The sequence below is a fragment of the Neophocaena asiaeorientalis genome, unplaced genomic scaffold (genome assembly GCF_003031525.2).
Source record: "Neophocaena asiaeorientalis asiaeorientalis breed wild unplaced genomic scaffold, Neophocaena_asiaeorientalis_V1.1 scaffold123, whole genome shotgun sequence".
Taxonomy (NCBI): domain Eukaryota; kingdom Metazoa; phylum Chordata; class Mammalia; order Artiodactyla; family Phocoenidae; genus Neophocaena; species Neophocaena asiaeorientalis.
The window spans coordinates 7,651,077-7,668,071 of record NW_020173666.1 but is presented as its reverse complement, the minus strand read 5'-3'; the positions used below and the strand labels follow the sequence as shown (position 1 = coordinate 7,668,071).

General features: G+C 38.4%; 1 protein-coding gene across 1 annotated transcript in view; it reads left to right on the top strand.

The window, feature by feature from the left end:
* SYNE1 (spectrin repeat containing nuclear envelope protein 1) overlaps positions 1–16,995 on the top strand; it is a 451,837-nt gene that overhangs the window by 178,535 nt on the left and 256,307 nt on the right. Inside the window, exons 39-46 of the mRNA XM_024748028.1 lie at positions 1,789–1,942; positions 3,698–4,326; positions 6,790–6,969; positions 9,007–9,157; positions 9,478–9,636; positions 10,838–11,020; positions 14,216–14,317; positions 16,396–16,599. Coding sequence (XP_024603796.1) covers positions 1,789–1,942; positions 3,698–4,326; positions 6,790–6,969; positions 9,007–9,157; positions 9,478–9,636; positions 10,838–11,020; positions 14,216–14,317; positions 16,396–16,599 — 1,762 coding nt within the window. The remainder of the gene's footprint in view (positions 1–1,788; positions 1,943–3,697; positions 4,327–6,789; positions 6,970–9,006; positions 9,158–9,477; positions 9,637–10,837; positions 11,021–14,215; positions 14,318–16,395; positions 16,600–16,995) is intronic.

The following is a 16,995-nucleotide window of genomic DNA, read 5'->3' as shown; positions in this document are numbered from 1 at the left end:
TAAAAAAAAATTAAGTGTCGATTGACTAGATGATTAACAATTGACATTTATTCCTTTCTAAGATGCCAGAAAACAAGTTTTTGACTTAAATTGGTATTGATTGTCCATGTAATCTTGAATAAGGCATTTAACCTTTCTAGTCAAATTTTAATTTATTTATTCAGAAAATATTTACTGAGTTTTTACAATGAGTACTGCACGTGAGTACAATGAGTGTTGGGGTTATCGCAACAGTAAACAGAGTTCTGCTCTTCACCTCCGTGGAACTTGTATTTGTTCCATTGTCTATTCATTCATTTAGTCAATTAGCAAATGTTTATTGGGTACCTGTTGAGTACAAGGCACCATATCAGAAATTGAAACCGTAAAAGTAAATAAAACCTGACCTCAACTGTTTTAGAGATCAGCATGAGAATAACAAGAAATCCAATGAGAGGTGAGCACAGGGTATTATGGGAACAAAAAGAAAGGACATTTGAATGGGTTCATGAAAGGCTGACAAAAGGTTTTGGTGCCAGACTCTTGAAAGATGAGTTATTTTTTGTAAAATAGAGGAGGATCTGCCTTCTGCCTGTCTCCCAGAGGGAAAGTAAAGGGTTTTAAAATGATACAAATGTATAAAAGCATTAAAAATATAGTATATGCTTGTAAAGATAATGTGTAGAAGGTTTTGTAAGGATTAAAACATGAAAGTCTATTTAAAAAGTTGAACTTTGGATATGAGCCATTGTAACAAATATTAATATTTGATTAAGGTATTATTCTTAATGCCAGCTTTGGACTCTGACCTTAGATCACCTATTGTTTATCCATCTAATTTATTACACAAGCAGTGATTGATCCCTGACCGTATCCCAGGCACCTTTCTAGGTACTAAGGATATAGCAGTAAGCAAAGCAAGTAAAGTCCAATCTCTTATTCAGTGAGGAAGAGGATAAATGTATCATTAATCAAATGAATGAACAAGACTATTTCTGGTGGTGTTCAGTAATATGAAAACAACAAAATAGGGTTATATGTCAGGGACCGTAGATTGGGTGGCCAAGCCACATCTCAGGGGACGTAACATCTATTAAGATCCGGATGCTGTGTAGGAAGCAGATTCATGGTACTTTGGGGGCAAAGGATACAGGCAGGGAGAGCCAAAAGTCTCTAAGACAGTAGTGAGCTGGGATATTGGGGAAACAGAGATGAGTGGCAGTGTGAGGCCTCGCTGTATCAGATGAGGGCACAGGAGTTGATTACGTGGGATCCTTCGTAGGCCACAGTAAGGAGTTTTGGAGTTTTGCCTTCCTGTGTGCAACAGGAAATTGCCCCCGTGTCTAAGCTTGGCAGAGAATGTTCTGATTACATTAAGGTCATTTCTGGCTTCTACCTACAACGTGGATTGAAGGGAGGCCACGGTGGCAGGAAGGAGGCCAATGTGGCAGCAGTCGGAGGCAAGGCGGCAGATGAAGAGAGTCAGACCAGCATGTAGAAGCGGAGAGAAGAGCACAGAACGTACCGTGATGGGGGTGCTGACAGGATCAGCGTAGAGCAGATGTGGTGGTAAAGAAATGGAGGGATGAAGGGTGACTCGTGGGACCATCTGGGTGGATGGTGGTCACATTAACTGAGACAGGAAAAGTGTGAGAGAAACGGGGTGTGAGAAGTAGAAAACACCAAGAGTTCTGGTCTGTCCGTGTATGACAACACTGCTTTTGCCCTTGGTTAAGCTTATCCCAAAAAACGTATCATCATTCTGTCCAGCTGTGGGGCATTTTAACTTCAACACCTTTCTGTACGTAGGATTAACTTTCTTCAGTCTGTGGTCGCTGAACACCAGCAATTTGATGAACTGCTGCTTTCCTTTTCTGTCTGGATTAAGCTGTTCCTCAGTGAATTACAGATGACTTCTGAGATAAGCATAATGGACCATCAAGCAGCTCGTAGGCGACACAAGGTAAAGTGCATTCTTTTAAGACTGAAGAATTTATTTATAAGAGAGAGCTCTTGAATTATGAAGGGATGCAACATTAAAAAAAAAAAAACACTTGACAGCAATTTAACTTCTTACTAATATGCAAATGTTTTAATAATTGAGCATATGGGTCCAGGCAATGTGTTATACAGACAAATTAAACAGATAAAGCTACTTCAGTTAAAACAGGCAACCACCTTAAGACACTGTTCCTTCAAAGTGGAGCAAATGATTTGTAGGGTGAAGTGATAAGAATGTTCCTTTTTTTAGCTTCGTTTGCTTTGTTCCAATGCTGAAAACTACTACTGAATTCCAATGCTTTAATGATAGAGTTTTTCTGAATTACTCTTTAGCCTGAAAGTTATTTAAAATTTATGATTTATTTTCCTTATTTATAATTTATACATAATATCTATCCAGGCATCAAAAAATAAAACATTTAAAAAATCAGATACTGACCATCAAGCATTGGAATAGTCGGAGATAAGCTACATAGTAAGCTTATAACAATATTTAGTAATAAAACACTTAATATTTATTGAGTGCTGACTCTGTGCTGGGTTTGCTAATTAGTTTTACCCAAAGGAAAAGTACTTCCTCATATATTCCTGTTAGGAGTCAGGGATACTGTCTTACTTAATGACTTACATTTCAAAGGGATGGCTCCCCTGTCCTTGAGAAAGATATTCTGAGTTGTAAAGCTGGCCAGAGGTTTTAAAAAAATTTATACCGCAGAGGGGCAGACAGCGGATTTGTAAATTTTCTAATGTAAATGCTCAGAGAAGTCCTCAAAAGTTCAGTAGTCAAGCTGAGGAGAATATTTAGGCCACTGTGGTCAAGAGCAAGACAGATGATGACTCGTCTTTAATGGGAACCATGCTGAGATCGTTGGCACATCTCTGCTGGATTTTAAGCCAGATTTATTGACAGCTAGCCAAATTTCCTATACAACAGGCTCACCCTGGTTAATCTACATCTGTTTAAAAAGAAGGCAGCTAAAACTTGTGCAGGTTTCTGCCTGCCTTATTCACTACCTCTGAACAGGTGTTAATGTTCATCTGTTGCTTGCACTCCTTCCCTGCAAACTGTTGAAATTAGCTCTAATATATACATAATATTGTAATTGTATATAAATAAATTATTATATGTAAAATATAAATATATGTATTGTATATAATAGAGCTTAGCTCTAATATATAAATACTATAATTTGTATATAAATATATTGTTATAATATTTACAATGTAAATATATAACATGCATTATATATAATAGAGCTAATTCCATATATTAATAATTCTAAATTAAAATTAATTAATTCTAAAATAGAACTAATTCTATATATATTTTAGTTATATTGTAGGCATATGTATCGTTAAAAGAAATCAAATATTTGGAAGATTTTAAAAGATATATACATATAGGTATGATGTCTGTATACACACACATATGTATATAATTATATATATCTATAATTTCTTTTCACTATTTCTATCCACAAAGAAATTATTTTCCATGGAATGAATTAGTTCCAAATGAGAGTTGTGCTTTATGTGAAATATGGAGATAAAGCAAAACAAAAGAAATTTAAAAAATGTTTCTACAAGATTCGCCATAGTTGACCTTTATGCCATCCATTGCATTTAAAATGTATCTTGACATCACAAATCCTGACGATATCTGTGTCGGTAAAACAGTGTATCTGGGGAATCAATAACTAACTCTGTCCTCTTCCAGGACCATGCGGCAGAAGTAGAGAGCAAAAAGGGAGAACTGCAGAGTCTGCAGGGTCACCTAGCGAAGCTGGGTGCTCTGGGCCGCGCTGAGGACCTCCACCTCCTCCAGGGCAAAGCGGAGGACTGCTACCAGCTGTTTGAGGAGGCCAGCCAGGTCGTGGAGAGGCGGCAACTTGCCCTCTCCCACTTGGCAGAATTCCTGCAGGGCCATGCCTCTCTGTCAGAGGTTCTCCACCGGCTGAGGCAAACAGTGGAAGCAACCCACAGTATGAATAAGAAACAGTCTGACTTACTAGAAAGGGACCTCAAGGCTGCTATCCGAGATGTGAAAACATTAGAAGCTACTGCCATCAGTCTCGATGGCCTTCTTACCAAAGCCCAATACCATCTCAAAAGTGGAAGTTCTGAGCCGAGGACTTCCTGCAGAACTACAGCTGATCATCTCTGCTTTGAATTAGAGAGGATCCAGAACCTTCTGGGAACCAAGCAGAGTGAGGCAGACGCCCTGGCGGTATTGAAGAAAGCCTTCCAAGAGCAGAAAGAGGAGTTGCTGAAAAGCATTGAGGACATCGAAGAAAGGACTGACAGAGAGCAGCTGAAAGAACTAACCCGCCAAGCGCTTCAACAGAGGTGAATGGAAACTGCGTGGAAGCCGGTTGTCTCGTGTACTTTTTATTTGGTCTGGAATGAACTCTTGTGCAAAACTATAATAGTACCAGATTTAGCTACTTATTTAAAAAATATTTTGAGGGGACTTCCCTGGCGGTCCAGTGATTAGGACTCTGTACTTCCACTCCAGGGGCACGGGTTCGATCCCTGGTCGGGGAACTGAGATCCTGCATGCCTCATGGCCAAAAAAAAATATTTTGAGGGTAAAATTAGTGACTGTTTTAACACTTAAGAAGTACTAAAATTTCCTTGTTTTCCTTAAGGACTTTCCTAAGAGGTATATATAAGCCACTCTATTTACCATAGAGTATATTGATCATATCATCTATTTTTAATCAGTTTTTAACTGATAGAAGAAGGGACTCGTCTTCTGTAACAAGAATGAAAGGCAGAGGAGAAAGAAAGTGAAGTAGATTTGTATTTCTGGTGGTAAAATATGAGGTAATTTTTCCCGGTGGCTTCTAGCCTCTCAGAAAGGACTGGAGTGAGGTCCTTAGTTGAGAGTGAGTGACAGGAAGTTGTGGGGAGAAAACGTAGGGAAAAATGGGAATGACGCCTCTGGTGCTTGGTAAGTGATAAGCTGCCATTTGAGATTTGTATTCATTCACTTGAAGGGGAACCAAACAGCCTGGCAAAGTGGTTCTCCCCCACTACTTTTACCTGTTTGCTTAGAGGTGTGGAGGATGCAGAGAAGTGGGTTTAAGCAAAGTCGGGGTTTTGTCAGGTGAGATTAACAGAGAAGCTAGGGGGTCAAAGTTATTTTTCCACAGTAAATTTGAGAAGTAATTTTTTACTATAGCGGTCTTTTCAACCTTCTTTTTCCTTCTCAGTAGAACTTCTCCCCACTCATCTTCTCAACATCGCTTTCTGTTGCATTTGGCAGGGGGCAAAGACGCAGCAGAAATGCGTTCATGCTAAGGCACCCGTAATTGATAAAGATTATATTGACCCTGCCACAGTCATTGCCATTTGCTTCCTTTTAACTAGAATCAAACATCAAGCTAAGGCTTTGGTTAGGTGATAATGACTCCTGAGGTTATATGCCTCGTGGGCAATAAGCTATCTGACTAGCTTAGCAATAAATTTACAAAAGGGAATAAAATTTGGGAAGGAAAAATGGCCTCCAGAGTAAGGGTAGAAGGACGAGCAAAGTGTGGCAAAGGAGCAAATGGCTCAGCCAGGAAATGAGCGGTAGGGTTGGTGCTGCACGGCCCTTCCTCGCAGGCTCAGTTCCAGCAGACCAGGAGATCCTAAAATTGCTGGAGGAGGCCTGGGTTGGACTGGAGAGCCACGTCAGTACCCACAACACTGAACTCACCAAGGTTGCACAGAGGCTATGGAAAATGTTGCCTGGAATCTATTGATCATTAAATCCCAGTCATTACCATACTCATGTGTTACTGGGTGACCTTGAGCAAATCACCTCTCTTCTTATAAAATGGAGATATTTTGATAATGCGTGCTCCTAGCTGCTTTGCTTTGGGAATTAAATGGGATAATGCATATAGTCAGCACTATACCAAAATGCAAGAACTACAAGAGTCAGTGGCTGCCTCTCTGTGACCACTTTTTTTTACAAATACTCAAATATTAATATATTAAGGACCAAAAAAACCATAATCATATTCTAATGGTAATCTTTTCAAAAAGTAGGTAAAGTTTTATTTTTAAATATTACTATTAATATGAGTCGAACTTCATGCATGGCACAGAAGAATTTCTTTCTTTTTTTTTTTTAAACTTCTTTTTTATTTATTTTTATTTTTGGCTGTGTTGGATCTTCGTTGCTGTGCGCGGGCTTTCTCTGGTTTCAGGGAGCGGGGGCTACTCTTCGTGGTGGTGCGCAGGCTACTCATTGCGGTGGCTTCGCTTGTTGTGGAGCACGGGCTCTAGGCACGAGGGCTTCAGTAGTTGTGGCGTGCAGGCTCAGTAGTTGTGGGTCGCGGGCTCTAGAGGGCAGGCTTAGTAGTTGTAGCGCACGGGCTTAGTTGCTCTGTGGCATGTGGGGTCTTCCCAGACCAGGGCTTGAACCCATGTCCCCTGCATTGGCAGGCAGATTCTTAACCACTGTGCCACCAGGGAAGTCCCCAGAAGAATTTCTTAGCAATGACCTTTCAATAAGTACTCACCTACTTTACCTCCAATGTCGGCCCTAGTCAAAATTCTTGTACCACCAAAGCAAAATAGAAAGAGGATACAAACTTAATAGCAGTTTGAAGGTGAATAGTAAGAATGACTTAAAATGTTTTCTGAGGTACAGTCTGAATTATGCAAAGTTAACTTTAAAAACATCTTTATCCATTGATATACATGAATTGCTGTGTTAAAAGCTTTTCTAGCTACCAATATGCATGCTTTATGGAAAGGAAATACTAGTTCACTACCTTTAGTAAATTAATGATAAAATAACATTTTAATTTGCAGGTTGAGAGTTTTCAATCAGTTAGAAGATGAATTGAATTCTCATGAGCATGAACTATGTTGGCTGAAAGACAAAGCTAAGCAAATTGCTCAGAAAGATGTAGTCTTTGCACCTGAAGTCGACAGGGAGATAAACCGCTTAGAGGTTACCTGGGATGACACCAAAAAACTAATTCATGAAAAGTAAGTAAAAAACTTCTCAGTTTTTGTTTTTAACTTTCTACTTAATTTATGACATTGGGCCATTGCCTGTTGATTTGCTTTGGTGTGATCAAGAGTTTAATATCTTTTGCCAACTTAGGTATTGTGTCTATTTAGTAATATTAAAAATTTAGTCCTACAGAACTTTGTTGAGGAAGTTGTCTTGAGATAACAATTACATACAAAATTTGACGCTTAAAATCCAGAGTTGTCAACAGTTACAAAGTGCCACCAGGAGAGTCTTAACCCCTGATTTCCTTTTTCATTTTGTTGTATTTGTTTGTAATTGAGGTATGTTCTACATACGGTAAAATTCATCCTTTTAAGTGTATACCCTTAAACTGTAGAAGTTTAACAAACTCATGCAGTTGTGTAACTATCACAACTATCAAATTTCACAGCAACAGTTCTACCCCCTGAAAAAATTCCCTTATGTCTCATTGTCATCAGTCCCTCCCCTCACTCCCAATCCCTGGCAACCACTGATCATTTTTCTGTCTCTGTAGTATCATCTTTTTCAGAATCACACATAAATGGATTCTTTCCAGTCTGGACAATTGTAAATAAAGCATATCTAAACACTCGTGGTCATTTTTACTTATACATAAGTTTTTACTACACTTGGTTAAATACCTTCTTTTACTTAGCTCAATGCACATTTGTGATGTGTATCCACAGAGTCCAGTCTAGTTTTATAGCTGAATGACATTCCGTTTACTAGGTGTACCACAGTTGATCCATTCACCAACTAATGGATATTTGGGATCTTTCCAGTTTGGGCGACTACAAATAAAGCATCTGTAACATTCATATTTAATTTTTATGTATACATAAGCATCGGTAACATTCATATTTAAATTTTTATGTATACATGTATACAATGTATATACATTGTATATACATATTATATATGTAGACTATTATATATAGGCTTTTAAAAATTTAACCATATTGAAAAAACTTTATTCCACGTTATTAAATTTTCTCCTAAATTGTGATTTGTTATAGGTTACACAGTATTCACTCATAAGAATGTATCACAATTTATTCACTTATTGGCCTATTTTTAACATTTGGGTTATTTCTAAGTTTTCTCCTATTACAAATAATGGTGTGAAGGATATAATTTTACCCAAATCTTAGTGCACACCTCTTTCTTTTGAAAAATTCCTGGATGAAGAATTGTTTGCTCAAAGGCACTTTACTCTTATGAACAAAAACTCTCTTATATTTTGACGATTCTTGGGGGATTCATATTTAATGAAAATTTGTGTTCTTAAAATGGAAAAGAAAATCTCATATGTACTTTAATTTTTTTAAAAAATAAATTTATTTATTTTTGGCTGCTTTGGGTCTTTGTTGCTGTGCGTGGGCTTTCTCTAGTTGCGGTGAGCAGGGGCTATTCTTCGCTGTGGTGTGCAGGCTTCTCATTGCAGTGGCTTCTCCTGTTGCGGAGCACGGGCTCTAGGCGCATGGGCTTCAGTAGTTGTGGCACGCGGGCTTCAGTAGTCATAGCACGTGGGCTCAGTAGTTGTGGCTTGTGGGCTTAGTTATTCCATGGCATGTGGGATCTTCCCGGACCAGGGCTCGAACTCGTGTCCCCTGCATTGGCAGGCGTATTCTTAACCACTGCACCACCAGGGAAGTCCCTGGACTTTAATTATTGAGCAGTAGTTTTTGTTTGTTTTGGTTTTTGGGTTTTTTGGGGAGGAGTGGGTTTCCTTCCCCTCAACTCACATACTATGAAGTAATTAAATCACAGATAATTTTTTAAAAAATTTAACAGATTTTGTTTTAATGACTAGGTGGATTCTTCATTCATGGAGAACATTTTGGACATTAGGGTTAAGTCAGATTGGCCAGAATGCTTTTGACATCAGTAGGTGGAAATAGGTTTTCCCTTGATTCCGGCATTTATCAGAGTACCCTTAAGTAGTTATATATCAGGTCCAATCGTGGGGGAACTCTTCCCTATCCTGATATGTGACAATAAATGATGTATTTTCTTAATCATTACAGCCAGGGTCTATGCTGTGGACTTATTGACTTAATGAGAGAGTATCAGAATTTGAAGTCAGCTGTAACTAAAGTCCTAGAAAATGCCAGCAATGTGATTGTAACCAGAACTACTGTAAAAGATCAGGAGGACCTTAAGTGGGCTTTAGCAAAGGTAATAATTCAAGATGTATTTATTTTATTAGACTTCGTTAGTAGATTTGTTTTTACGCATAATGCATTCCCTATAAAACTCTTGTCAGTATATTTAGATATAGCTAATTCATGCTGACAAGCTCAACCTTTTCTTTTAGGAATACTTATATTCTGGGATTCTAGCAATTCGAGAAAATTATATATGTCTGTATAGCTCATTATTACCAGTGGTTTCTGCATAAGGTCAACCATGAATTAAATTTCTTAGAGGCAAATGGTTATAAATTCTTGACATATCTCTGGTTGTTCTATTAATTAAGGAAACATTTATGTCCATAGCATGCAACTGCCAAGCATGAAATGTGTAATAAACAGAAAGAATTGGATGATTTTACCAGTAAAGGAAAACAGTTGTTGTCTGAGCTGAAAAAAATTCACAGTGGTGATTTCATCTTGGTGAAAACAGACATGGAAAGCACTGTGGACAAATGGCTGGATGTAAGCTCACCACCTGGGATTCTATGAATAGTTTATATATTCACATTTCTCAGTCACATTTTTGGGCAAGGATTATTCAGGAATGTGACTTCCTTTTTTAACTTTTAACGCTAAATTCAAAATGATACTCTAAAAGAAATAGTGTTCACATACAATTTAGAAATAGTTAAAAATTATTTGCTTTATTTTGTTAAATTGGCAGGTTTTCTAGAATTTCATTTGATAGCTTCAATCATAACATATTTATAACTCTAAATGTTTTTCTTTTCTAAACCTTGGGATCATGGGTAAAATAGAAGAATAATTTATAAACATCTTCCAGAATATTAAACAATAATGGATAATAATTTAAAGTAATAAGACTATAATTGTGCATTGAAAAGCACTGGACTTGTAGTTTACATCCTTGGCTTTTAGTTCTTGCTCTGTCATTTGCTAGCTATGTGCCCATACAACAGGTCACTCGATCTCTCTGGAACTCTACATCTTAATCCATACATATTTTACATTGTTTTCCAGCTCATAATTCCTGTGATTCTGTCGCTCCCCTATTATCAATATTTAGGTTCAGAAGTTTAACCTACAGTGGATTCCCTTACTTAAGCTAAATTACTGAAGTTAGATATTGATGTTTGCATATTATAATCAAATAATTTGGGGACTTCAGAGAACCTCATCTGCCTCCACTTTTAAAATGGTATTCTTATTATGGGAAGATTGTTAAACAGTAATACTAATAATACTTTAACCATGCAGAGTAGGTTGTTGTCCTGTGCGTTTACTTATTCTATAAATGTGTCCAAGTCTAAGTATGCACATGTTTATATCTCAGCATTACAAATAAAAGGGCTTATTGTGTCATTTTCAAAAATATATACAGTACTGCCCTAGCTAGACTCCTATCCTGTAAAATTAAACCTTAGAGTGAGTTATATTATAGTAGACTGCAACAGACCTGTTATTGTTTTCCAATTTACAGATGCAAATCAAAATTCAATCAACTCTCCTAATGACAGAAATACTTTATGTAATGGTTAGCATTTACTTGAGCCAGGAGCACTAATTCGATTATAATAATTTTTGTAAAACTTTGTTTTTCAGTCAGAATATGAAGGAAGCATTGACATATTTAATACTTCGGTGGGCAAAGAGCATCTGAAAGCCTCAGATTTAATGATATGGCCTCTCTTTTCTATCCCAGATATCAGAGAAAATTGAGGAAAACATGGACAGGCTGAGAGTAGGCCTGTCCATTTGGGATGATGTACTTACAAGTAAAGATGAGATCGACGGGTGGACAAACAATTCTGTTCCACAGCTGACCAAAAGCATCAGCAACCTGAATAACAGCCTCAAAGCAGAAGAATTCCTGAAAGAATTTGAGGTAAAATGCCTTTACCTTCATATGTGAGCTTGTGGTACATCATTGACCAGCGTATAAAAAATTGTGTCTTTTTTTTTAAAGCTCATTCTTCCTTTCAAGGCACATACTATACTCAATATTTTGTAATAGCCTATAAGGGAAAAGAATCTGGAAAAAATACATATTTGTGTATAACTGAATCACTTTGCTGTACACTTGAAACTAACACAATGTTGTAAATCAACTATACTTCAATTTAAAAAAGAAAGAAAATAAACCACTGGAAACAAAAAGTAAAGTTCATTCTTCCTTTCAAGACACATAATAAGTGTAATAAAGCTCTTTACTGTCTTTTGCTGTTTACTTGAAAGTTGATTCGGCTATGGATAAGAGGGATGTTTTCTTTTTTGCATTTTTATCATTTCTTAGTTGGGGCTCTTAAAGTATTAGTAGAAAAGTAAAGATTCATAAAATCTACAATTTGTCCCATTCATCTGAGATTATGGCACCTTCCTATCAGAAAACCAAATTGAAAATGTTTGTAATCTAATGATATTTAATATCTATTTTTTCTTCATTCAAACAAAATGTTTACTGAGTACTTACCATGGGTTCTGAACATTTAACTTAGGTGCTGGATTCTTCCATTGGCTTTGCAGAAGTGGAAGAAAACTGGAGATTGGAGGGTCACAGATTTCCACGGTGGAGGGTCACAGATTTCCACGGAAAGTGGGCTTTTAAAGTTCTAGTGGCCAATTTATTTTAAATTCCTCTTTTAAACTCCCATTTCTTGCATTCATTTATTCATCTGCTCATCAGATTCCCAGTGAGCACCTAAAATATGGCAGGCACTGTTTTGGGCACTGAGAATTTAATAGTAAAACAGACAAAGTCACTACCCTTATGGTATTTACATTATTTACATTACAATATATATCATATGTAAAATGTCAAGTGGTAATTGGGCTATGATGAAAAATGAAGTAGGGTAAGGGGAAATAGAGTGACCAGAGGTAACCTGCTTCACAAAGCAGGGGACTGACTGTGCCCTTGATGAGGGAAGAGACTGTTCACATTCTGTGCTCCAGGGCCCAGTGCTGGGCCTGGCACACATATGGAACATGACAGACACATGAAAGGTGACTGCAGTCTGAATAAAATGTTGTTGAATCATCTGTATTGCCTAAGTTATCAGTGATATTTACCCAAAGAACATTCTATAGGTTGTTTCTATTTCGAAGAGCAAACATAAGTAGAGGGAATTATCCAGACCAAAAGTACAGTCAGGAGAGGGATCCCACAGTCTCTTTAGTTGTTACCTTTGATGTTAAACTAACATAACAGCTCAAACAGTGGTGTGTACTGGAGTACAGCTTGCACCAGCTCACAAAAGTCACTACGTTTTCAGGAATTTTGTGAGCCAGTGATAAACACAACCATTATTAAAAATTATTAAAAATTAAATTGTAAATAACTGTACCATTAAGTTGTATTAAAAATGAAAGTGATGAATTCCCCAAACTTATCACTTCCTAATTATTATTTGACCATTACTGTTATCTGTCTCTTGAGTTATTGACACTTATTATATACATATGATGGAAATACTATAGAACGTGTACACCTGTGTGGTGCTTCCAACTCCATGTTCTGTGACATCATGCTGTAGCTCAAAATGGTGGTAAATGGGGGCTTCCCTGGTGGCGCAGTGGTTGACAGTCCGCCTGCCGAGGCAGGGGACATGGTTCGTGCCCCGGTCCGGGAAGACCCCACATGCCGCGGAGCGGCTGGGCCCGTGAGCCATGGCCACTGAGCCTGCGCGTCCGGAGCCTGTGCTCCGCAACGGGAGAGGCCACAACAGTGAGAGGCCTGCGTACCGAAAAAAAAAAAAAAAGTGATGGTGAATGCTACGGATCAGGGCCAGCTGTTCAACCAGCCTGGAGGATACTCCTACTGACCTCTGGGATCCAGGGAGCCAGTGGACCTCAGCCACGTTTGTTATGTCCAAGTTCAGTCACTCACAGAGGTGGGATTTTTATGCTATGCTCTGTGATGCACCAGCTAGTAAAATCAGTGAGCTGGATTCAGCCTGGTGCCCGACAGTGTCGTGGCTGCTGCAGTGCAGGAAATGACGTTTAGGTGCGTAGGGGTGATTCCTTAATTTCCCAGGCTGCTTCTGGGGAAGACCAGTGGGCCTGGCAGGCAATTCATTAATCGTTACTGGGCAAGTAAATCACTTTCTAGATTGAAGGCATCAGGAGGTCTGTTAGTGTCTACAAAGCACCAAAATACCACATTTAAGTTGAGAGGGATACTTTATTAAAATGTTCCTTCCTGGGGCAGCTGCAGGGCACAGGGAGATCAGCTCGGTGCTTTGTGATCACCTAGAGGGGTGGGATAGGGAGGGTGGGAGGGAGACGCAAGAGGGAGGGGATATGGGGGTATGTGTAGCAGATTCACTTTGCTATACAGCAACAACTAACACACCATTGTAAAGCAATTGTATTCCAATAAAGATGTTAAAAAAAAAATGTTCCTTCATGGGCCCAGATAACTAATGAAGTTTCCAAGCGTCTAATTTGTTCCATAATGATTCTTTGATTATTCTTCCTTCTTCTTGTGTTAGTGTTGGTGCCCCCAAAAAAAAAAGAAGACAAAAGTCAAAGTGTTAGATGTCAATTTCCTAATTAACCTGATTTCTATTTAACCACCCTTTAAATGTCTATTTGAAATATTTCTTCTGTATTACATATAGTCTACAGTAATTAAGAGGCACTCCTGTTGTGTATTTGTTTTGAAATGCTTTCTCAAGACTTTAATGCTGCCATAGTAGCCAATGATATTAATGCTAATAGATAAACGACAGTTAGTCTGTTGAAAATCCCCGCTGACTCAAGACTTTCGGTTAATGTTTAATTTTTTCCAGGAGCATTTTTTTCCAATAAAAGAGGGTGGGAAGAAAGAAAGTTCTGCATACTTCCTCACATTCCCAGTGAAAGTTAATGGTGACATTTTTCCACGTTCACAAATAATGAGAGTCCTCAGAAAATGAAGCAGAGTTTTGGTTTTAGTTTTTTGTTTCGTTTTGTTTTGGTTTACCCTGGGTTAAAGTTGGGGCTTTTTGACAGAGTTAATGCTTGAAATTATTAAATGCCAAGTATAACATGTCAGTGTTTTGATTAGTTATGTTTTTCCCCTTTGTCTTTTATTTTGCAGTCTGAAGTTAAAAAGAGAGCATTAAGATTAGAAGAACTTCATTCCAAAGTTAATGATCTTAAAGAATTAACTAAAAATCCAGAAACACCACCAGATCTTCAGGTAAGCACTCAATCAAGTTTGTAATAACTCTATATACTGTACATTCTCAAAAAAGTGTATATATATATGTCCATATATATATACACACACACTTTATGTATTTATTTACAAAGTACATGTATATGTGTATGTGCGTGTATATTCTTATTGTTATCATTGTAATTCCAAGTAAGCACGTAGACGTTATCAGATACGGGGGTTAAAATATTAACATTTTTAGAATTCCTTGTGCTAGTATTAATAGCATATTTCCAACTCAAATATTATAATAAGATTAGTTCCTTTTTTCCTTACTAAATTTTGGAAGTGGTGGCATCCAACTTGCCTCATGGACCATTTTAAGCCTACACAGAAACAGAAACCACATGTATGAATATTGATATTCTTATTGACATTTTTCTAATCCATTTACTGAATAATGGCGTTTGAGGGATCACGATCCCAAATCTCCCTTCATAGGCCCTTTAGATGGCGCACGTCCACAGGCACGGGGAGACAGGCCAGGCAGACTAGGTCTGACCAGGCAAACTGGGCTGCTTCAGTGAGGGAGCCTGGGAGCAGCCAGCACTGGGCTTGAGGCCAAGGGTTCTAAACTCATTACTTTAAGCTGTCTGTTTGTTGCTGCCCTCATCTTCTCTCTTCCTATTTCTTCCTTATCTACTGTTTCTTGCTAACAAGTCAGTTTTGTTTGATCACCTATACTTATCCTCTGACCCAAGGCTGTGTATCCCTCAGTTAGTGTCATTGGTGGATGATATACTTGTACCAGAAGGTTAGAAGTTTCACCTGAAGCAAGGATAAGCAAAAGGGTTGCTGATCATGCACAGAACTGAAGAGGAGAGCTTGTGCGTATCAGGGGCATACGCGGGTAACAGCTGGACTTTGCAAGAGTGAAGATGGAGGCAGGGTTTTGAGAGGGAGCTTCTGTTGTTCTCTGGTTTCTCTCTTACACACACACCCCAACCTATACTCAGGGAGGAAGTATGGGGGTGCCTGCATCTTACCTCAAAATGAGAAGGATTTTGACAGTACCGTCTAGAGGGCATGGCATATGCCCCCTGCAGCTGGCAGACACAGGAGTCTAGTATCTAACTCCCACCACGTAAGACCTTAAGGGTGAGAGACAGGCTGGCTGACTGCTGATGTATTTGCCAAAGGAGAAATGATTGTTTTGAGTGGCCTGCAATCCCAGAGTCATCTGGGATGAAACGCCAGCATGTGACCTCTGGCCCAGAAATGAATTATGAAAGGAAAGGAGGAGGAGAGCATTACTTGTGTGCATCTCAGGGTACCTAAGAAGGCTTTCTGGGGGATGAACAGGCCTCGGCAGCTAGGAGTTAAAGAGATGTACAAAGTCAGCGAGTAGAAAGAATGTGAAGAAAGACCAAAAAAGGCACTTGGCCTCTTTCTCCACTGGAGGCTTCCTGTTTGCAGCTAGTCTGAGCTGAGGATAGGAAAAAACATCTTAGCTTTCAGTTCAAAGTTTTGATTATTAAATGGGACTAGATGTTCTAAATGAGGAATTGAAACTGCTTTGCAGTTGATCACGATGATAAGTCCTTTTATTATTATGCGTGGGGCTAGAGAAGTTCAGGGCCCTCCCAAAATCAATCATCCAGGGAGGAGAGAAGAACTAGCCTCACCGAATATTTTAAATAGGAGATAAAAATGATGTTGCTCCATTATAAAATCCCCAAGTGGTGCTTGTCCAAAGTAGCGACTGCTTCAGGGCGAAAAGTGTGTATTTCCCGGGAGAGCAGGTTTTTGGTCCCCAGCTTCGTTACTCTGTGTAAGTCGAGCTCTGCTTTGGAAATGGGATCTCGTGGATTCCCTGGAACCTCAGTCAAAGCTTCCACTTTAAAAAGCCCAGTGTTAATGGTAATCCTCACTCTTTCCATTTTCCCATTACTTAAGATATTTGGCAACTTGTACGCACTGATTTTCCTTCTTAGAAAAGTTGAATTAGCATCCATGGTTAGGCTTCTGCGATTTTTACAGTTAAGCTGCAGATGAACGAATCCTACCGAACGAATGCTCTGGTCTTCACAGATTTTAATGAAATCTTACTTTATGTTTAGTTTATAGAAGCCGACTTAAGGCAGAAACTGGAGCATGCCAAAGAAATTGCTGAAGAGGCAAAAGGAACCTTGAAAGAGTTCACCTCTCAGAGTGCACAAGTGGAGAAGTTTATTAATGACATTGCAACCTGGCTGACAAAACTAGAAGAATCGTTGATAAGCTGTGCCCAAACTGAGACTTGTGAAGGACTGAAAAAAGTGAAGGTAAGTCATAAACTATCGCTAAGTGTTTACATTTCAATACTAATATTAATTCTCCTGTTTTTTGGTGACTATAATAAAAATGTAACCTCTGTTATCAATTACCCATGTTAACACCAAACCAACTAATTCATGATACAGGAGACAGCAAAGCAAATAACAGATGGAGAACTGAATGCAGGTGGTAAGAAACCAAAGACAAATATTCTAAAAACAGAAAGCATGCATTGCTATAGGACCTACTCATAGGTTGTAGTTGTTGAGATTTTTTTAATAAAAAGGTGGGAGCCTATAGAAGAACTGTTTGAATTTCTACACATTTTCAAACTTGAATGCCTAGTAGTTTTTCATCACTTAATTACTTTTATTGGTCAGCATGACTGCTTTCATCCTGATATA